The sequence below is a fragment of the Hoplias malabaricus genome, chromosome 2 (genome assembly GCF_029633855.1).
Source record: "Hoplias malabaricus isolate fHopMal1 chromosome 2, fHopMal1.hap1, whole genome shotgun sequence".
Lineage (NCBI taxonomy): Eukaryota > Metazoa > Chordata > Actinopteri > Characiformes > Erythrinidae > Hoplias > Hoplias malabaricus.
Genome location: NC_089801.1, coordinates 51,998,426 through 52,022,543, shown reverse-complemented (window position 1 = coordinate 52,022,543; position 24,118 = coordinate 51,998,426). Strand labels below are relative to the sequence as shown.

Genomic DNA, 24,118 nt, shown 5'->3' with positions numbered 1-24,118 from the left:
TAGAGCATGTGTAGAGATAGATAACATCAATTATATTAAGACCAACTATATGTACATTTTAACTAAGAATGTCTGGGATTCTAAACATTTCAATAGATAAATTCTCCAATACTTTAAAAACTTCAAGAGCAAAAAAATTTTTTTTAAAGAGGTATTCAGTAAATTTTTCCACATTTCTGCATGATTCCATCATTAACACAAATTAATTTAGATTGGTTTGTTGTGAAATTTTTCTACAGAGATTGACTTGTGGCCTTTTTTGGGCTCTAAATTCAAGGTACGGTACCAGTACATTATTCTTAAATGTACAAACAGTGTAAACGTATATTTAAAAGAACAACGTGTCTAGTTTTGTGCCTAAAAGTCTTCTCTGGAAGGAGAACTGATTATTTGTAAAATTTCATTACCTAATTATGGAAACTTAAAAATCTATAAATATGATTATTATATTATTCTCACAGTGAATTAAATATTTAGCTAAACCAAAAATGTATCTAACTCAAGTTCAATTAATTGGGGAAGAGCCTATTGCAAGTGCCCTTGGGCTTTTTTGGTACATTCCCTACCCTATTTTGATAATTATTGTATGTTTGCCTTCATTGTACGTACTCCAATATCCTAATCTATTGTGCATAATAATGATAAAATAAAGTATTTAAAGGAATACTAGGTAAGATTTGGTATTTTCTTTTCCTGAGCTTTCCCTTACAGATGCAGAGTGCAATTAATTTTACAGCACTGTCCTAAAATCAAGGTTACATAGTGCTTGTCTCTGCTGTGCTGAGCCTGTAGTAATAATGTCAGAGGCCAAAACATTAAAGTAAAAATACCACCTAGTGTCCCATTAACAATTTTAATTGTTTTCCTCTTAATACTTTTGAAACAACAACAACAACAACAACAACACTCCAACGGCATTATTAAAAATAATACATACATCCATACATAAAGATATTCATTTGTAACTCCAGAACAAATAAAAATCAAATGTATATCATAAATGGGATGCTGGAGCTTAGCGTCTAGAAAACAATCTCCTTTAATGGTAATTGCTAAATGACCAGAAAACTGTTCATAAATGTCACAAGTTAAGCTAGCTAGTTTTTCCACATATCTTGAACTTAATCCTGAATAATATATTTAAAACCAAATTTTAGCTAATAAATAAATAAATGAATAAGTAAATAAAAAATGACATTATACAGAGTTCTAAGTGCTTCGACAGTAGGGGTAAGCCTGATAAGTGCTAGTCTTTCTGAGGATGGTAGATATACAGGGTGAATGGTATGGTATGAATTGGCTGTGGTGTGGCAGAAGCTCTTCTTTTATCCTTGTTTGGCTGTGAACAACCTTCAAAGAGCCTCGATTATGAACACAGACCTGTTTCTCCCTGGACACTTTCATCTACAATTGTATTATTTCCCATCAATCCGGCAGGTCTACAGAGAGCATAGAAATGCCTGAACGGGGGTGAAAATACATCTGTGACACACTCACAGGTCCAGATAGACAAAATGGTGACTCTGAAAAAGCTTAATTCAGACGGTGCATAGAATGTATCTGTGTGTTTTCAATAAAGCACCTCAACCATCCATCATAAAAGTTTATTCATTCAGTCATTGTCTGTAACCGCTTATCCAGTTCAGGGTCGTGGTGGGTCCGAAGCCTACCCGGAATCATTGGGCACAAGGCAGGAATACACGCTGGAGGGGGTGCCAGTCCTTCACAGGGCAAAACACACACACATTCACTCACACCTACAGACACTTTTGAGTCGCCAGTCCGACCTAGCACCTAGTGTGTTTTTGGTAGCTTGAATAAAAGGAACATATAAGCTCTCTTACTCTATTAAAAACAAAGGTGCTACAAAGGGTTCTCTGAGTGATACCACAGGAAAAAAAAAACACTTTTGGTTCCATAAAGAACCATTTTGCTTAAACTTTGTACACTCACACATCTCTTTAACAAACATGGTTCTTTATGACATTGTTCAAAGAACCCTTTGTAGCACCTTTAAAGTTAAAAGTGTACTGTTCTGTCTAACATTGTCAGGCTCGTAGGGACGGAGGCGGACGCACTCTCTAAAACACAGTACTTTTAATAAAGAAATATAACAAAACAAAGAGACTTTAACAGAACGAAAACAAACAGGGGGCCAAGCAGGCTAAACTAAACATGGGGAGCTAAACAGGGCAAACGGGACTGACAGACTAAAGAGTTAACAAAATAACGACAGAGGAAAAGAAACTATGACATGAAACAACGACTAGGAAAACAATCACGGAGAAACTGTGGAGACAGACAGACTAGATAACACCACTGACTAGACATAGGACAAAGGAGAAACAACATGACTGGGAAAGATCAAAACAAAGGTGAAATGTTCGACAACAGGAAGTGAGGGAAGGGGACTTAAATACACGAACAGACGAGACACACCTGAAACAGAACAAGGGTGACGAACGAGGAGGCGGAACAAAGGCGGAGACAAAAAACAACAACAAACATAGCCATGTGCTCGCTCTCAGCACATGGCCGGAAAAACAGACATGACGAGGGCGTGACAAACATTAAGAAACTGAACCAAATAAACATCCAGGTGCCTATATTTTATGTTCCAGGGAACTGGAACTGTGCGACTTAAATTTGCCATCTATCAGTATCAAAGATTGTAGAATTATGGTTTTATGATATCTGTTCATGACTGTTACCAAGAGGACCTAACAGTATTCAGTGGAGATTTCTAATCTCTTTAGTAATAACTGAAGCCAACAAGAAAATAGACATGCCTTCCACAAATATTGGCACATAAGGTAAACATGACAAAAACATTAAATACCATTATTACCTATTATCCTTTTTATCACTCATTCAAAATATTAACAAAAATGTAAATTTCATTTTAAGGCAATGAGTTGGTAAATAGAAAAAAAAAAACAAAAAAAAAACTAAAGTGCCACTTTTACCCACTAGCTCAGTTTACCTTAAAAACGCAATGCTACGAAGCTGGAAGGGGGATGATTATCATATATATTTCCATTGAGACATGTGAAGTCATTCTCTCAGTTCCACTGACCATACAGGAGCACTTTGTATTTCTACAGTTGGTGGTGGTGGTGATGTTAGTGTGTTGCACCAGTACATGTTGGCAGACGAGCAGCACTGCCTTGTCTGATCCACTCACTGATTCCAGCACAACACACGCTAACACATCAATACCATGTCAGTGCCAGAGCTGAGAATGATCCACAAGCCAAATCTAGCCTGCTCCATGGTAGACCGGTGGGGGACCTGACAACTGAAGAAAAGGTTGAAAGAGGACAAACAAAATAACAACAAATGGATTACAGACTGTAATTATAGAAATACAATTGCTACTGTACTGTCAGTGGAGCTGAGAGAGTGGCCAGTGAGTGAAAGATAAACACACACACACACATTGATAGTGATTAAGCATGTGTGAGCAATACACAGTGCCTCATACACAGAAGAGCAAGGCAAACTCAGAGCCCAACTCTCCTCTTTCCTTCTCCGCTGGAGTTAAAGAATCTCATGGAATAGCCCCCTGTGGCTGCTCTGCGGAGAATGGAGGAACTTCAAAGCACTTCTTCTTACTCTTTAATGTCTGCCTTTTTCTTTAAGCAAATGAAGCTCAAGCCTGTGTCCTTAAACATCCCACTAACTCATCGACTATGGAAAGTGCAGGAAGATACAGCAGTAAAATTCCCAGGGAGTATTAAGTATTCTGCCACCCACACTGTAGCAAAGCACTGGAGGCAGATGGGAATCAGTGCAGCAACAGAAATTCCATCTAGTTTTTTCTAATACCACCACAGAGATTAACACACACGACCCAGTGTGAATGATACAGCTGTCAATGTCAGTGCAAACTGGCATATCTGCTTCCTGCAGGACAGAGTGTGTATACACTACAGTTCATTTGTTTGTCATGAAGACATCAATGCATTCACAATCAATTCCAAATTAAGATGTATGGGCAAGTAAATGCCCATATGGAAAAGTTTTATAAAAAACAGATATAATCATAATGTGTGTTTACCTCAATCACATAAGCTAAATATATGGCAGTAAAATAAATATATAATACATAGTAAATTCATGTATTATCAGAAATACATGTCATACATACATGAACAATCTATTTTAAATACATATATTTTCTAAACAACATCAGATTTTACAATGCTGCATAATAATGAGCATAAGAAAACGAGCCTCATTGTAGCATGTATCTTCCTTGGCTACACTGTAAATGAGGGTCACTTTTAAAAGTACCCCAAATACACAAAAGTTGATAATATAAATGTGCCACAAAGGTACATTTAAAATCAGAGCCACACCCCATTTCCCAAAGTCACTCAATTGGTTGAATCAGTCAAACTTTATTCAAAAGTCCTTGACCACTTTCACCAGTAATGCCTTTGGGCAAGTCAGTGAGAGTGACTTAGTGTAGTAATGGTTAATATATGATTAAATTTTTTTTAAATATTTTCTTTTAAACTATGTAATACAGAAGTGAAAATCAATAAGGTAATGTAGAATTGAATGAAATATTACAGTGTATTTAAACCAGATGCTATTCTTGAACATGAGGGACTATTAGCTGGCAGTGAATGATATCTTAGCATTTACAGTCTTTATTTGTTTTAATCTACGCTAGAATCATCAGTGGCATGCCCATTCTGCATATTCAGGATGTGTGAAAATGTGAGATACTAATTGCTATTAACTATAAGTGTGTGCTCCGTTGGTTATCAATAGGTATAGGCTCCCCACTGATAAAGTTACAAGTTAGTAAAAGAGGAGATATGAATCGAAATAACTTCCAATCAAAATCAAAGTGGGCTTTGTCGTCACATTAAAACAAGTGTGAAGGTGACTTAAAAACCTGTCCCTCAACAGTAATAGGTACAGTGTATGTATCCATGATATTCATTCATTCATTCATTATCTGTAACCCTTATCCAGTTCAGGGTCGCGGTGGGTCCAGAGCCTACCTGGAATCATTGGGTGCAAGGCAGGAATACACCCTGGAGGGAGCGCCAGTCCTTCACAGGGCAACACAGACTCTCACACACACACATTCACTCACACCTACGGACACTTTGAAGTCACCAATCCACCTACCAACGTGTTTTTGGACTGTGGGAGGAAACCGGAGCACCCGGAGAAAACCCACACGGACAGGGGGAGAACACACCAACTCCTCACAGACAGTCACCCGGAGCGGGAATCGATCCCACAAGCTCCAGGCCCCTGGAGCTGTTGCACCACCGTGCCGCCCCTATCCATGATATGATTCCTGTTACTAACTATATAAGATACATTTCTCCAAGTATCATATGTCAATAAATTCATGTCTAGCATTTGAAACACACATTAAGATTTAAAGCTTAATGAATTACTAACAGAGCAAAGGAAATGGTTAACCTTTTTACTTTTTGTGTTTTACAGAAGAACCCACCACCTTGTCTGGCACCCCATGTGGGGCTTAAACATCTCAGATGTGCCAGTGCAGTGGATTCTATGTGAAGACATCAGAATATTAGGCAGCTGGCCTCCAGACTGATGATGAACAAGACTCTCAACATTAATCCAGTCTTCAGGGTTCTTCATGTGTGGGTAAGAATGTTATTTATAAATGCTTTCCTCTCTCTGTCTACATATTAGCTGATCCCAGTCCTGCCAGTAATCTGACAGAAATTCCATCAAATACATCAGGTTTTTCATTTTTTTCAGCATTCTTTGAGGTGAGATTGAAGTAATTTTATTCTGTGTTGGGGAGTGCCAAACATATTCCTCAAATACTGGCACACACTTGGTGAATAAATCATCTCACATCTTTCTGAAATTTGAGCTAAGAGTATCAACAGCAGTCAGGTGGGGATGTGAAAGTCAACCCATCAAACAAAATTGCACATGCTTGTAGAATACAAAAGGAGGACTGACCATCAAAGAATTGTTTTGCCAAATGAGGTGGTTTCAGGACTAACTGATATTGTGAATAGCTCCCAATTTACAGGTTCCAGTCCACTGTTCACATTGCTAGAAGGCAACTAAACCAGACCTAAGGGTACTTCTAATCACAGAAGAGTCTCTAGAGTAAGACCAAGGGAGTCTCGGCAGCAAGGAGAGCTCTGAATTGGGAGAGAGCTGAAGCAAAAATACAGATATTACCTGTGTCAACTATTCTGAAAAATGGGTCACTCATTAAGAGGAGCACTTCATAGCATAGACACAAGTGTCCAGATCTTGCAGCAGCAAAAGAAGTCCAGCAGAAACAAATGCCCAGTGACACAGTACCCAGGTCATGGCCTTTGGGCTCACCTGAACCTCTGGGACAAACCTTAGATATTTTGTGTGTGCAGCCAGATCTACATGACTAATAATGTTATAGATAATGTTAGTAAACCAGATTTATATCAGTTAAAGACTGAAGAATGTCAGATTTAAAAAAATATATCATGAATAAAATAACTGCACACTCTCCAATTCAGTTATACATTGTTTTAATATTTGTAAAAATGGGCTAGTGGGCGGCGCGGTGGTGCAGCAGGTAGTGTCGCAGTCACACAGCTACAGGGGCCTGGAGGTTGTGGGTTTGATTCCCGCTCCAGGTGACTGTCTGTGAGGAGTTGTGTGTTCTCCCCTTGTCCGCATGGGTTTCCTCCGGGTGCTCTGGTTTCCTCCCACAGTCCAAAACACACGTTGGTAGGTGGATTGGCGACTCAAAAGTGTCCATAGGTGTGAGTGAATGTGTGAGTGCGTGTGTTGCCCTGTGAAGGACTGGTGCCCCCTCCAGGGTGTATTCCTGCCTTGCACCCAATAATTCCAGGTAGGCTCTGGACCCACCGCGAACCTCAACTGGAAAAATATTTACAGATAATGAATGAATGAAAAATGGGCTGTCTGAGGTATATAAGGATAATATTAGATAGGCGATTAAACTGGTCCAGATTATGTCTGATGCTGTAATATGCTCTGGTCCCATCCCAATGCAGCCTGAAGCCTACAGCAGACTTATACTGCTGAATGATCAAGTGGTGTTCCAAAAATCAGGTGGGCTTTATAGATAATTGGTTACATTTTGAGGGCAAGCCTTATAGGTAGGGACATAGTCCACCCCACATGCGAGGTTTCTGCCTTACTTTCTTGCAGCATAGCAAGTAGTCTTTTAGTTAGTCGACAGAGAAGTGTAAACAGCTGATGAAAATCCAGAGCTGGGGACCAGAACTTCCTTGAGGCATCACCTAGGTCAAACTGTTTTGAGACTGTGCCTTTGCCCTGAATCTAAAAATATAGTCAGCCAGTTTCAACAACCTAATCAATATTAAAATTATATTCAGATAATAGCAGCAACACCTCAGATCTAAAGTTTGGGTTACTCAATATAAGATCACTAAACTCAAAAACCTGTCACAGATTTAGGGACAAACGTGGAAACGGAAGGAAACGCAAAAGGCTTTTTAATAAACAGAAAAATCGGTCACCAAGGCAGGTAATGCAGAAAACGCTCACCCAATGCTACAATATTTTACCCACTTCCACAGCTACACTGTATAAAAAAAAATAATAATAATAATAAATCCGTAAAATTTACGGTAAAAAAAAACTGGCAGCTGTGGTTGCCAGAATTTCTCTGTAAAATATATGGCCACGCTTTTGGCAATCATAAATTTTACATTTAAGAACTGTTTACAGACATTTTCTGTTTAAAAACAGATATACACTGTAAAAAAGCCATAGTAATTACAAAGAAAAAAAAAATTACAAAGAACTTTGTTTGCCATAAAATTAACAAATGAGAGAATGGAGACTTTCATTCAGCCCTTAAAAGGAGATATTGCCAAAAGGACCAAAGAAATGTGCTGTATCTGGGTGCCACACTCCAGCACTCAGAACACAGGCTAATGGTGAACTTTCTTGACCAACACACATCTTATCATAACATGCACAGAAACAGAAAAAATGCACAAAATAATCACCCCAATGCAACCCAAAAACAAAAAGTCTCAAAGACAGAAAAACACAAACAATCTCTGAAAATCACAGAAAATATGGAGAAGCAAGGCAGGTTCAGAGCTCCCTAATGAGTCTCAACTCCTCCCAGTACTTGGAGTGTACCTCCTACCTCCTCTAATGGTTTGTGCGTTAAACAGTGAAATATTGTACTTTTACAGTAAAGAGATGTACATTTGTAATTTGTATTTTAACTGATAAGTATTTATGTTATTTCACTGTTACAGAAAATGTTTTCAACCTTTGTTTACAGTCATTTACTGTCATGGTTTTACAGTTGTCAACCATAAAAGACATTTTTTTTACAGTGCAGAACTAGAGAACATTATCTCCTCTGTAAATTGTGCAACCTGCACACTTGATGCAATTCCCTCAAAATTACTCAGAGAAGTACTAGCAGTTTACCTCTCATAAAGAAACCAAATCATGATGATAGCGTATCGTCTAATTACAGGCCCCATTTCCTACTATTTATATTTAAGATCGTAGGAAAAGCTGTGTCCAACCATCATAGTTCATATCTACATAAGAATCATATATATGAAAAATTCCAATCTGAATTCAGACCACATCATATCACTGAGAGAGCTCTAGTCATGATAATAAATGATCTTCTTCTTGCCTCTGATCAAGGCTATGTATCCCTGTTGGTGCTAATTAACTTCAGCTCAACTTTAAATAAAATAGTCCACAATATTCTCCTACAAAGGTTAAAAAACATGGCTGGAATCACAGGGACAGCCCTATCGTGGTTCAAATCTTACTTAAGAGAAAGGTAAATTATTTATCTTCCAATTATTCTAAAGAAAGATTTTGGAATTCCATAAGACTCCATTTTAGGACCATTATTAACATTATAATGTTACCGTTAGGCACAGTTATAAGTAAGCAAGAAATTAAATTTCTTACGTAGACAATATGCAGTTGTACATATCAGCCTAGCCTGACGACAAACACAGATTAAAGAAAATGACTCTGTAACAGACCTTTAAGGCTCGATGTTGCATAACTTCCCCCTTCTAAACAGTAATTGTAAAACAATTTGTTGCATCCAAAAACTGCAATAAATAAATTGTCAAGCAGCTTGTTCAGCAGCAAAAAATCTTGGCATTATAATTGATTAAGATTTATCATTCGATCAACACATAGGTAGTATCACTAGGTTTTTTTTTTTTTACATTTTCACAACATTGCCAAAGATATTAGTGTGTTGTGCTGGTACAGTTGGATCAGACACAGCAGTGTCACTGCTGGACTGAGAATAGTTCACCAACTAAAAATATCCAGCCAGCAATGACCTGTGTCCACTGATGAAGGACTGGAGGACAACCAACACAAACTGTGCAGCAAGAGATGAGCTACTGTCTCTGACTTTACATCTACAAGTGGACCAATGAGGTAGGTGTGTCTAACAGAATGGACAGTGAGAGGACACAATGCTTAAATGCTTAAGCACTGCTTTGTCTGAACCACTCATACCAACACAACACACAGTAACACCACCACTACCACCACATCACCACACCATACAATCATAGCTGCTCTGTGGGGGTTTTGACCATTGAAGGACAGGGTGAAAGGAGGCAAACAATTCATGCAGAGCAACAGATGAACTTGTAATTGTACAACAACAAAGTCCAGCTGTAGGGTCAATGGAGATCAGACAGTGAATGTAGGGACAAGGAGGTGGTCATAATGTTATAGTTGATTGGTGTACGTGTGTGTTTTATCTATGACAAATTTGTTATTGTATACATCTGTTGTTCCTCCTAGCCAGACTACAAGTAGCAGGAACAAATAGTCAATATAGCGAGCTAGTGATAACATTTTATAAAATCAGTTATATTTTGAAAGAGTTGCAATGATTCTCAAAGTCAATTTCTCATCCCTACCAAAGATACATGGTAATTTAGAGCAATAACAATTTTTTACAACCAAACAGTATCCAACACTCTTTTTAAAATGATCTTTAAAATCTATTTTTACAGTTGCAACTTACATGTGAGATCATCAAACTGCTTTGTAGTGTCTAGAGGAACCAGTTTATACTCCATTCCCCACACAGAAGCAGCAGTGGTGGACAAAGTACATAAACCATGTACATGAGTTTAACTATAGATACCCAAGGTAAAATATTACTCATGTCAACTCAAGAAGTCCAGAAAAATTAACTCCTCTAACCTTCACTCCATAAATAGGGCACTTTAAAGATTTGTATCACTACACCACTACATTATGTACTATTATGTACTACATAGGGTTAAAGAATATGAAGAATAAAGCCCTAGTACTTTGGTGGTGTAACTGCAGAGTGACGCAGGTGCCAACAAGTATAAACTTTCACAATAACATAGGACACTTGTGCAGTTTATGGCATAGGCCCTGCATTGAGTCAACGCAAAAAGCATAAACTGGCTTTTAGTAGGTTCTCTACACTAGAACAGTTGCTTGGCTTACTTAAAGCTTGTCGCTGTTTCCAACACTCCTCCAAACTGTACATAGTGCAGTTTCTGCAGTGCTGAGCCAAGAGTAGCAATGACGAGGCTCTAATCTCCCTATTACAGGTCAGTGAAGGATCACAATTTTTAGGCTGTATTTTTTGGGTAAAAATATTACATAGTGTTCCTTTTAAGCTACCTGTTTTGTCTGCATATTTGCAGAGTATAGTTTGAGCTATTTCTGCAATTATGAAACTTTTTCACACAGGGCCATGCAGGTTTGGATTTTTTTTACTCACTTAATAATAAAAACCTTCATTTAAAAACTGCATTTTGTGTTAACTTGTGATGTCTTTGACTAATATTAAAATTTGTTTGATGATCTGAAACATTTAAGAGTGAGAAACGTAAAAAAATAAGAAATCATGAAGGGGCAAACATTTTTTCACACCACTATCAGTCTTTCAGTCTAACACCGGCCGTCCCTTATTTTCGCCCACTGCCATATATGGTGCAATTCCACTCTCTCTCTTCACCAATCGCATTGGGTAAAACAATAAAACGTAAGTTCATGCCTTTGTAGGGCATTTAAACATCAGTCTTGCAAAACATCACATATCTAAACAATATTTAAGTATCTCTAACAGTGTTGTAATTCTTCATGTGCAAAACTGCATGTAGAACACATTTCCATTTTGCGATACCGGCTTACCGGTTAGCTTCCTTTTCTCTGAGGGGAAAATCTACCGCCATTGTAATCCTTACATGTAGAGTACGGATACCAACACAAGACAAACGTAATCTCATTGTGAACTTCTCAAAACCACTGGATGTGGTAGCAACTGTCTCGTTTGACTGTCACAAGCAGGGGAGTTAGCCAAAGTTAGGGGGTACCAATAATCTTGGCAGTATTGGCGCCTACTTAAACAAAAGCGTTTTTATCTAAAAGCTTCTTTCAAAGTCAGTCAAGTCTTGAACATTAATCTACACACATATGACTCCTGGAAAATGTTGATTTGAGTGAGTAAAGTACTTCTATTTATTTACAGTTAGCTAAGATTTCTAATATTGTATTTACAAGTGGCCGGAACTAGGGGTACATATGCTATATATGAATGAATAATAGTATTTAGTACTACTAGTAGTAGTAATAGTAATAGTATTTTATAACTCAAATACAGCCAAATACTAAATCGTACAATAATTTTTGCTAATTCATAACAGTTCTAAGAACTGAAAGTTATTACTTACAGTCTTAAATTTGCACAACAATAAAAAAAAATATATCTGCCTTTGGTATTATTGGATTTAGGCAGAGAAACATTTTCACTTGTTTTAGCGTGACGAATGTGTTCTATCATCTCCTAGCAACAGTGCCACTGTGTGTTGCTTGGAGAGCTGTTCAGACACGTTAGGTTTTATGCACTCATAAACCAAAAGGAAAGGCATATTTTCATAATGTAGTGTAGTAAAATGTAAGATATTTGACTTTGAAATGTAGTGGAGTTAAAGTAAAAAGTCACCCAAAATGGAAATAGTTCAGTAAAGTGCAGATACACAAAAAAGTACTTTAGTGCAGTAAGGAATTACATTTACTTCGTTACTGTCCACCACTGAGAAGCAGCCATGTTTAAAACAGGCTTACTATGCTAATATAACAGTCAGTATAACAAGCATTTAAAACTATGAAGAAGAATCAGTGAACATAAGACATGTGCTATGTAAATTACTTGTAGTTTCGCAGATATACCCACTGTCTTGTATTTGACAATGTATTCCACTATAGGCATCCCTCCATCATCCTGTTTGACCAGTCCCAGTCTGTAGGCCTTGCCCACTCCTCTCTGACCATGAACTGTCGGGGGGCTTGGCTCTCCTGTAGGAGAAAAGGAAATATAGATGAACCAACTGACCATTACCAAAGCCTTTAAAGTTAAATTCCTTTTGTTCTTTTTTCTTCACATTGAAATATGCAGTGGAAATCCCTTTTAGCACATGCCAACATCGCAAACTCAGGCAAGAAATGTTGCCAACAACTAAGGTATGAGTTCTGACGTGTTTTTCAGCCATGCAGCATTAATAAGCTCTGACTTATAACTGAATTCTGAAGTGGTGGCTTCACTTTTCCATAGCTAACCTTTATTTCTGACAGCCTGTTCATTTGGAGCTTGGCTGACATTTAGTGTTTTTATTCATACAGCTTTGTAATAAATGGGGCCTCACTCTGTAGTTTCCTTTGAAGATAAAACCTTTAAATATTGTACTGAGAAGCCTTAAATGTACTGTTTATTTAAACAATCAAATCCAATTCAACAGCTGCCAGACACTGGATGGAGATGGAAGTCACAGGGGAATCCACAGAATGAATTGCAGCTCTCCCTGTTCAACGTTCTGAGGTTATTTTGGAGCGTTATGTTGTGCTTAGCAGTTGTTAATGTCAGGGAGGGTTTTTATTTATGGTATGAGGGTGCTTGTGTGTGTGTTAGGTGAGTGAAGTAGGCAGAGCAGTACCCACTCTTAGAAAACACTTTTGAGGGTGTGGAAGAGCCTCAGCCAGTCATTGTCATAGGCCAAGCCCAAATATTGTGCTGTTCCCTTATTCCCTACTTAGGGCAAGAAAAAGGAGTATAGCTGTATGCAATTTCCAATCCACCAGACATTACAATGTACTTTTTTTTCCATCTCAGACCTCAGACATTCTCAAACAAAAAGTAGCAGGTTTTGGACACTAACATGCTTTAGACCAGTGGTTCTCAAATTGTGATACCTGAACCACTAGTGGTACGTGAAGCAGCAAGAGGTGGTACGACAAATGACCTCGAAAGTTTACTACTTAATTAAGGAATTTATTCATAACTGAAAATGTAAATTTTTATGTGTAAATTACATATTGTTTCACAATTTTCATAAATTATGCCCCAATTGAAATTAATTTGTATTGTAGAAAAATTCAACATGCTATACATACACCATAGCTGATTACGTCTGTAAGAGCACAGCGAGGGGAGTGGACAGGGTTCCTCCACTTTTTTCCAGGGAGACAACCCGATCCCCCAGTTTTTTTAGAAATCCGTGTAAAGAAAGCACTGTTTCAGTTGATGGACGTAAGCAAATCTAGAGACAGACGTGAGCTATTTGATTTTTATTATAAAAATGGCAAAGCAAAAATGAGAAAAACAAGCCGAGACCAAGCCTGAGAAATACTCTGAAGCCCAGAAGGCTTAAGTCTAGAGGCAAAAATAGAGAGAAACTATAAGCGAGAATTCTTTACACGTGAAGACAAAATAGAAGACAACACTCAGCTGAAGGAAAACATGGCGGTTACTGACATCACTACAGCCCTAACACAAGGTTTAACGTAGCGCCCCCACCCTCCTTCACCTACTGCTACAAGGACAGAGAGCCACTGTGAGCCCCTGTCACAAGGCCCCACTGCGCTGTTTTCACCTGTAGCCCATTAAAGAACATAGCTGATATTAAATTGACCTCTTCTCATTTGTACTTATTTCAAATAAATATTATTGCGCATTAATTTGATATGTTCTCATAAATGCATAACTGTGTTTAAAACATATTCAGTTTGGGCCTCATATTTATATTCGCTCTATAATTTTTAGTAATTGTTTTAGATAATTTTGTATTAAGTATGCAAATTTCAAGTAAATAAATAGCAACAAAAGCATGCAAAAATCTTGTCTTATGCCTCTGGAACAGAGGAAGAACCAGCAGCATTTCTGTGGTAAAAATCATAGGTGGTACTTGGAGGTTTTGGTTTGATAATGGGTGATACTTGGTCTAAAAAGTTTGAGAACTACTTCTTTAGCCAATGAAAGAGCAAGCCAACTGTCAAAATCAATTTCCAATGTATTATGTTTATTGGGGAGACTAGGTTGTGTTTTCTTTGACTTACTTGATTGTTAACATAATTAATGTACCAATGTTTCGGTAATCCAGTGTTTACTTTGGATTCACTCAGTTACACTGTTTCTTGTAAAATATCTGACTTCAAATAGCACATTTGGGCAATAGGGAAGAAAAAATTATAATACACTATTTGGAAACATTAACAGTTTGCTTGCATTCAGTGAATACCATTAATTTTATTACATTCAGTTAATTAGAGTCAATCACACTCTTTTAGATGCAAATGCCCTCAATTGAACAGTTTTTGAGAAAGGAAGGCAACACAGGAAGCCACTTGAGCACTTTTAATGCTCATTTTAACCAAACATGTCATTCAGTGTTCATGTTTTTTTCCAAACCCTGATTTAAATCTGTCATACTGTTATTCTGCAGTCTAATGGTGCTGTTTCACTGTGTGGTACATTCTCTAACTCGAAGCTATTCTGCTTTTTTTGCTTTCAAATCTGGTGCCGGGTACATGGAATCGAGTACTACTTTTTTTTTTTTTTTTGTCCAAGTGAGTCAAAAGAGCAGAGCAAACATGAACCTTGCAGAGCACTGATTGTCCACAGGGACGTATCATACATTCCTTCATTGTCTGTAACTGCTTTTCCAGTTCAGGGTCTCGGTGGGTCAGGAGCCTACCCGGAATCACTGTGTGCAAGGCAGGAAAACACCCTGGAGTGGATGCCACTCCTTCGCAGGGTGACACACACTCACACATTCACTCACACACACTCACCTATGGGCACCTTTGAGTTGACAATCCACCTAACAATGTGTGTTTTTAGACCATGGGAGGAAACTGACACACCCGGAGGAAACCCACGCGGACATGGGGAGAACACACCAAACTCCTCACAGACAGTCGCCCGGAGCGGGACTTGAACCCACAACCTCAAGGTCCCTGGAGCTGTGTGACTGTGAGACTACGTGCTGCGCCACCGTGCCGGCCGAGGGACTTATCAATAATGACAAAATGCAGACAACCAGCTAAAACTAGCTTTTTACACAGTGGTCTGTTGAAGAAGTATGAATACTACTTGAATTACTGGCCGACGAAAAACAACTGTACTGACCTGTCTGAACTCACGGAGCTGTGTTCAATCCCCCCAAAAAAAACAACAACACGTGAATACATGATGAGTCAACAATGCTTAAGGAACCAGGTAGCAGGGACCCAACTCTATGTAGAGCCAAGCAGTTTAGGTACCATACAGTGGAAATGAACGCAGTGGTAAGACCATATTAGGAATTCACTTCGTTGGATTTCTACTTGAGAAAAATGTAGAAAACTGCTGTTTATGGACCCTGTTGTATACACACATTCTAAAAACTGAATGTTTTCTATAAATGTTGTGCTTTTTCCTTTTAACTGCCAGGTTAGTAAGGAAAACACTACATTTTTATACATAACTACTGGTTATGTGCTGTATTTAAACACTGGGAATATATATATAAAAAATATTTGCTTATTTTTTTTGTTCCACCAATTTCAACTCAGCAAATTCAGACTTGATGCTGTAGTATATGTGTCTGCTAAGACTTTTCATTTGACAATTGTTGTTTTAAAAATGTATCAGCTTTCATTCTATATATATCGCAGTTCATTCTATATATATCAGCTTTCATTTTATATATATCAAAGTTCATTAAATATTTCCTGTTTGGCCTGCCATAGTGTGTGTGTGTGTGTATATATATAGTCACTCTACAACAAAAAAACATTTATTTACAGGAGAAGGAAATGTTGAAATCATGAAATTTTCACACAGTGTGAAAGACAACATAGAATCTGCATAAAATAATATATTGTGATATTATATTAACTTGTTTTACACCCTTATTCTGAAACCAGACAACAATCTTGACTAATAACACATTTGACATTTTTATTTCTGTGCAGAGAAGCTTCTCTATTACTCACGGATTGGTAAAGTCTGAAAGGTCTCTGTGTGGCTGTACTCCCCTTGACCCTTTCCATTTACAGCTGCCACTCTGACCTCATAGGTCGTGTTGGGCTCCAGGTTGGTCAGCAGTACCATCGCTGAGAGGAAGACAGAAAAACAAGGGTCAATATTAGACATGGAGTCTAAACATAACTTAGGAGTAGAATAGAATACATCCTTCTCTGGGTTTTTATATTTGTATAAATATTTGTAATGAGCAATTGGATGGCACTCATTCAAAGCAACTTGCAAATCTAATTACACAGGGAAGCAATGTAACGTTAATGTAACATTAATGTAACTCCATTAATGTAATTAATGGAGTACTGTCTATAAAATCTAACTTGTATGGTTTGGTATTTTTACCCAGGTAGGACATTTTTTCACTGGACATTATAAACCCATAAACACATCCTGCTCATTGTTTTGCAAATTTTGTTTAGCACATTCACCACTGTAATGAACAATAGTGTAACATCCACTTCTTTTGCATATTTTTATATAAAAAAAATTAATTATTGCCTCCATATACATCTTTACTTTTTTTAAATGCATTTTTTAATCTCTTAATATATGATCACCATCTTCATTTCCTTTTAATACATTTCAGGGTCATGGTGATATTATATGATTACTATTGTTTTTAGAGATCTAGTAGACCTCTACTTTATACGTTATTTGGTAATGGTATATATTATGTTGATTTCTATTTCACTGAACCATTTCACTGCTAGTTGTGCCATGTATGACTATACACGACAAATAAACCTTGATTTGATTTGAATTTAACACTATTCTTCCAAGAAGAAAGCAGTCGTATCTCCCAACACTCCCAACATTTAAATGGCAGATTATGATGCTTTCATCTTGAAATTGATTTCATTATTATACATAGACAGTGTATATTTTTGTTTAACCTGGGCACTTTATAAGTGATGTAATCAAACATATTTGTTGATATCTGTTTATCAGAAACAGTTCCCTGTCTTCTGGTCAAGTTCCATCATCCTTCGAGACCACTAGGGTGGTTCCCATCCTGAAGAAGCCCACTTTAGACTCCTCAGATATCAGCAATTACAGACTTGTATCACTCTTTTGTTTCCTCTTTAAAATTCTTGAATGTGCAGTCTATAATTAATTGTCTCTCTTTCTCACCCAGAACCAGCTCCAGGACCCCAACTAGTATGGCCTCAAACTGGTGCACTCAACCGAAACTGCCCTTGTAGCAGTAACCGAAAAGAAATCATTGTTTCTGATTCTTCTGGACCTTTCTGCAGCCTTTGACAAAGTCAACTACAAGATCCTCCTGTCGGTCCTCAACAACCTCGGAATCAATAATCCGGCATGGAGATGGTTTAATTCTTATATGGAGGAGCGCTCTTACCAGGTAAAATGGAACGGATCTATTACTGCTCCATGCAGGCACTCCACTGGTGTCCCTCAAGGCTCTGTGCTGGTTCCTCTCCTCTTTTCACTGTATATCCGTTCTCTTATTAATATAGTCATCTATCATGGTTTCTCCTACAACTGTTATTGTGATGACACCACACTAATGCTTTCCATCCCACCACCTGACACTCAGATTTCCAGTCGCATCTTGGCATGTCTGACTGACATTTCTTCTTGGATGACAGCTCACACCTGAAGCTACACCCAAGCAAGACTGAGTATATGATCTTGCTATCTCCTTTGAGAACTCTTCAATTGTTCCATCAGAGAGTGCAAGAAGTCTTGGTGTTATTGTTTGCAACCCATATCGTGACCGGTCATGCAGATTTCTACTATACAACATCCAGCAGATTATACCCTTTCTTTCTAAGGTGGCTGCCCAGGTACTAGTCAAATCTCTAGTCATTTCAAGGCTTGACTACTGTAACTCACTCCTGGCTGGTCTTTATCTGTGGGCCATCAGACCCCTTCAGCTGATCCAGAATGCAGCTGCACGACTTTTCAATCTTCCGAAGTTCATCCATGTGACTCCACTCTCTTCACTTGCTTCTATTAGCTGCCCGCATCAGGTTTAAAACTCTCATATTTGCCTACAAAGCCAAGAATGGACCAGAAACTCCCTATCTTATGGCAATGGTCAAGAGTCTGACTGCACCTCGAGCCCTTTGAGCTTCAAGTATAGCTCGACTTGACGCGCCATCCGTCAAGACATGGAAGACTAGTGTCAAGATTTTTCTCAGTCCACGCGCCCAGATGGTTGTATGAACTTCCAATGGCTGTCTGAACAGTGGACTCTCTTGCAGTCTTCAAATGCAGATTGAAGACCCATCTCTTTGTGACTCAAACAATGATGATAAGTGAGCATTAAAGTGCACACCAAAACAGACTACAGTACATTTATACAGCGTTTAACTTTTTTCTTTCTAGGTATGAGCACTAACTAAATGCTGTGAATTACACTTACTATGTTTTATTTTTTCTAGGTATCTACATTGAACCTTGTTCTGGCAGTGTCAAGAGTTCAAGAGGAGTTTGCACTCAAACCTATTTGTACCAGGACATAGACATTATGCCGGAACCCTAAGCACATTTGAGAGTCGCTCTGGATACAAGTGTCTGCTAACTGCTGTAAATGTAAATTTAACTCTTGTAAAATGAATTATCAATAGGTGGTTTGTCCCCATTTTTTGTAACAGCATCTACTCTTCTGGGAATTTGTTAACAATTATTAACTTGCTGTGAGGACATGACTGTATTCAGCTATGAAAAATGCAGGGAGGTCACCACTCCAGCTTATCACAAAGGTACTAGGGGGAGCTCCATCACTCCAGAAAATACACACTGTTCTATGACTGTATTGGATATTTCTTTCTATGGGCTCAGAGTTATCACAGAGACAGAGTAAACACTAGCACAGAGACAGATTAAACACTAGCCAGACTTTCCACAGCTGACAGTTAGGTCTCCTGTTTATTATTCTCCCTCCCTTAACAGTAATCTAGCAGTACCCATTTTGGAGATCCACTGTGAACTACACATGTTAATGGTGATGCTGAATCACAAGCTGCTACTAACAGCAGCTCTCAGTAGGGGCTGTCAGGCCTGCTAATGTTAACGTCATCCCATTGTGTCACACAGTTGTCCCAGCAAAACAAATCCCTCACTCACATAGGGATCATATTTATGACACACATCAAGGTGTGAAATGTAATTCCATCTCCCTGTTTGTGGCTTAGAGCTACTCAGCAGTGTGTCAAAGCTGAAATGTCCACATGAAGACAGGCGCATACACACACAAAGAACAATCACAATTCTCCTAAGTACATCATTTTAAATCAAAGGTTTTATAATTATAAAATGGTAATAAGTATTTGATTTTTTGTTTGCTTTATTTCATCTGTGATGTATTTAAAACTAGTCATAAATGTAAATATTATGTAACACACTATATTGCCTAAAGCATTTGCTTGTCAGCCTGCGCATGCATATAAAACTGAGTGATATCCTATTCTTAATCCAGAGGATTTAATATTATGTGACCCCACCCTTTGCAGCTAAAACAGCTTTCCAGGCTTTCCAAAAGGTTTAGGAGTGTGTTTACTGGAATTTTTGATCATTCTTCCAAAAGTGCATTTGTGAGGTCAGACACTGATGTTGGACAAGTTCACAGTCTATGCTTTAATTCATCCCAAAGGTGTTCTATCTGGTTGAGGTCAGGCCTCAGGTTGAGGTTTATTGACCTTGCTTTGTGCACTGGTGCGCGGCCATTTTGGAAAAAGAAGGGGCCATCCCCAACTTTTTCCCACAAATGCTGAAGCATTCAGGGTTCCTTTCACTTTAAGTATGGAGTGAGCACAAATCCCGAAAAACAACCACTCCACCAAACGTTACATTTGGCATAACGCTCTCAGACAAGTGCTGGAATGGTATCGTGGTACCATGAATTCAATGAGCTCCTGAGAGTGACCAATTCACATATGTGTAGAATGCCTAGGTGCCTGGTTTTATAGACCTGTGGCCATGTAAGTATTTGAACACCTGAATTCAATGGTTTGGATGGGAGAATGAATAATTTTGGCAATATAGTGTATTTTCAAAATGATATATAAAAAAAAGAAATATTAGTTATAGAATAAAAGATGTTCCATGTACATAAAGTAAATAAAATAAATGAATAAAAAATCACCAAAAAAGATTTTCCATTTCTTTTTCCATTTTTTGACAGAATATTTAATCAGTGGATAGTGGGCTCTGTCTATTTGCACAGTATTGAATTTGTTGTGTAATTGCAGTGGAAGGAAACTCCATTCCTAGCTGAAATCTCTTTAATGGATGCCCACATTTATGAATCCAATTAAGTGCAAGAAACACTAGATATTGTCCAAATTAGACAATAAAAAAAAAAAAAAAAAAAAAGGCAACTTCCTAAGAAGTTACACATATTTCGTGAACTCATCATGAACTCTCAGCTTGCTTTCATTTCAATTTCCATTATCATAGCTTTGTGTTTTCCCAAGCCCAAAAGCCCTGAGGGACTGCTATTCAAAGTTTGGGTGTATAACTTAGCATCGGTGAAGGCTGCTGTTTGTTCTCAGTAATTCTGGTGCTTTTCATGTTTTCCGTGAGTAAACTTTGTTTAAAGGCTTTGTTCAATGTTCCGCGAAATGGCACGTCATCGTACAGAAAGATAATTGCAAGGCCAACATCCAGACAAAAGCATTTTAATGAAGAAAACTGCTCCAAACTCATAGCCAGAGCCATTTTTTAGCAGCAAAAATGCACTGCTGGGAAAAATACAATGGCCAAGAGCGGGTAAATGATTTGCAGCACATCCTGCCTGTGTGAAACAAAAAATAAAAACTAAAAAAGTGCTTTTTGCGTTTGATAATGGGTGTAATTCAGGATATTGGTCTTTGGCAAAAACAAACTTTTTAGATGTTTCAGCGGTCTGTTCATATTTTGTGTTGTTGTAAAATAATCTTTCTTAATAAATGGACATTATATTACACATTAAAGTCCATGTTGATTTATAGTGTTGCCCTGAGAATGTTGAATATTCTTGATCGATCAGCACTCTATTTATATATTGAAGGAATAATAAACACTTTAAACAAGATCTTTAAAATCTAGAGCAGCTGCACACAAGTGTAAATGTCACCATTACTGCCAAAAGTTTGCTTCAGGGGTATAAATCTTCAGTATTGTACTGTGGTGCACTGAATAATTTTTTTTGGATTGTTTAAAAAGGAAAGAATTGTTACTGCAGTAAAGGAAGACAAAATCTCAATTGTGAGACTGTGTGTTTTACGGCGTAGAACCCATTGATTCTGGGTAGGCTCTGGACCAACTGCGACCCTGAACTGGATAAGCGGTTACAGACAATGAAAGAATTAATTAATTTCAGGAGAACTATGAGTAGGTTTCCAGATAAACTGAGGAATATAGTGTATGTATTTAAATATATATATATTCATTATTTAATTAATTATTTAATTAATCAAATATTAATTAACGGTCCACAATTATTATACTTGTGTGTATCTAATTGTTAGTGGTAATAATTATAATACTTTGTTTAAATTATCCATCTTGACGATAAACCATCTAACACACTAACATTCAATTAACTGTTATCATCATCATCTTTTCCGCTTATCCATTTTAGGGTCGCAGTGGCAATAGGGCAAGCAAAGAAGCCCAGGCGTCTCTGTCCGCCGCCACTTCCTCCAGTTACTCCTGGGGGATCCCCAGGTGTTCCCAGGCCAGCCAGGAGATATAATCCTTCAACTGACTCCTCTCAACAAGAAGGTGCAGCGACTCTACTCAGAGCTAATCACCGAGATCCTCATTTGATCACGGAGAGTACGCCCAGCAACCCATCAGAGAAAGCTAATTTCAGCCACTCGTATCCTCGTTCTTTTGGTCATTACACAGAGCTTATGACCATAGGTGAGAGTGGGTACAAAGACTGACTGGTAAATTGAGAGCTTTGCTTTATGGCTCAGCTCTCTCTTCACCACAAAGGTCCAGTACAGTGACCGCATTACTGCAGACACTGCGCCTAACCTACGCCCAATCTCACTTCCCATCACTCGTGAACAAGAACCTGAGATACTTGAACTCCTTCATTTGGAGTAGGTTCTCCCCCCTACCTGAAGGGAGCATGCCGTCTGTTTCCGGGAGATAACCATGGCCTCAGACTTGGAGGTGCTGATCCGCATACCAACTGCTTCACACTCGACTGCAAACTGCTCAAATGAATGCTGGAGGCCTCTGTGCGAAGAAAGCAGAAAAACAGCAGACATGCCACATCCTGAGCCCCTCAACGGAAGCCTTCCTGTCCCAGGCTACACCTCGCCACTCTGTCCATGAATATCAGGAACAGGAGTGGAGACAAGGAACAGCCCTGACGGAGTCCAGTGCCCACACTGAACAAGCTTGACTTACTGCCGAGCATGCGAACACAGCTCAATCTCAGAGTACAAAGACCATACGGCTCGCTGGAGAGACCCTGTCACCCCATACTGGGGTGCAGAATGGAGTAGCAAATTCCCATGGCCCCCCTCAATCATCTGTGAAGAGTTGGTCTATAGTTCCACAGCCAGGACGAAATCTGCATTGTTCCTTCAAAATCCTGGGTTCAACTATCTGACGGATTCTCCTTTCCAGCACCTTGGCATAGACTTTCCCAGGGAGGCTGAGAAGTGTGATGCCACGATAAATGGCAAACTTTCTTCAGTCCTCTGTTATAAAAATAGGAACCACCACCCGTTTGCCAATCCAAAGGCACCATTCCAGAGTTCCATGCAAAATTGTAGAGGTGTGTCATCCAAGACAGCCCCACAGTATCGAGTGCCTTCAGTAACTCTGGGTGAATCTCATCCACTCCTGGGGCTTTGCCACTTTGCCAAAGCTTTTTCACCACCTCAGTGACTTCAGACAAGGAAATGGAATCTAACACCCCAGACTCTTCTGGCCTTACTTCCTGCACAGGAGGCATGTCTCCCGGGTTAAGGAGTTCCTCAAGGTGCTCCTTCCAATGCCCAACAATACGCTCAGTTGAGTTTAGAGTTTCACCATCATTACTGAGCACAGCTTGAACAGGGTTCCCCCTCCCCCTCCTGAGCTGTGGAGTGTTTTACCAGAACCTCTTTGAGGCCTCACGGAAGTCATTCTCCATGGCCTCTCCAAACTGCTCCCACACTCTGGATTTTGCTTCAGCAACTGCCACATCTGCAGCCTTTTTCGCCTGCCGGTACCCATCCACAGAATCGGAAGTTCCCCCGAGCCAGCCAAGCCCGAAAAGCCTAATTCTTCCACTTGACAGCTTCCCTCACCCCGGTGTCCTCCAACAGGTTCTTGGGTTGCTGCCGTAACAGGCACTGACAAGCTTTTGACCACAGCTATATGTAGCTGCTTCCAAAATGAAAGTCCGGAACAGGGTCCATTCAGACACAATTCCCCCTACCTACTCCAGAACATGTGAGAAGTACTCTCAGAGATGAGAGTTGAAATCCAACTCTGAGTCCTCTGCCAGCTGTTCCCAGCACACACTCACTATATGTTTGGGCCTAACACGTCTGTCTGGCAGCTTTCCCCACCAACGGATCCAACTCACCACCAGACGGGGATCAGTTGATAGCTCAGTCCCTCTCTTTACCCAAGTGTCCGAAACATATGGCCTCAGATCAGAAGACACGACCACAAAGTTGTGTTAACCTTTGGCCCAGGGTGCTCTGGTACCAAGTACACTTATGAGCAACCTTATGTTTGAACATGGTGTTGGTTATGGACAAACCATCACTAGCACAGAAGTCCAATAACATCACACCACTCCGG

General features: G+C 38.9%; 1 protein-coding gene across 5 annotated transcripts in view; it reads right to left on the bottom strand.

Annotated features, from left to right (window-relative positions):
- The window catches only part of LOC136686356 (neural cell adhesion molecule 2-like), a 463,525-nt gene that overhangs the window by 26,772 nt on the left and 412,635 nt on the right, over nucleotides 1–24,118 (bottom strand). For 3 of the 5 annotated variants that reach the window (XM_066660073.1, XM_066660071.1, XM_066660072.1), the window contains exons 13-14: nucleotides 16,309–16,428; nucleotides 12,209–12,354 (exon numbers count right to left, since the gene is read on the bottom strand). In XM_066660073.1, coding sequence (XP_066516170.1) covers nucleotides 12,209–12,354; nucleotides 16,309–16,428 — 266 coding nt within the window. The remainder of the gene's footprint in view (nucleotides 1–12,208; nucleotides 12,355–16,308; nucleotides 16,429–24,118) is intronic. The other 2 variants (XM_066660074.1, XM_066660075.1) reach the window with 1 other exon arrangement.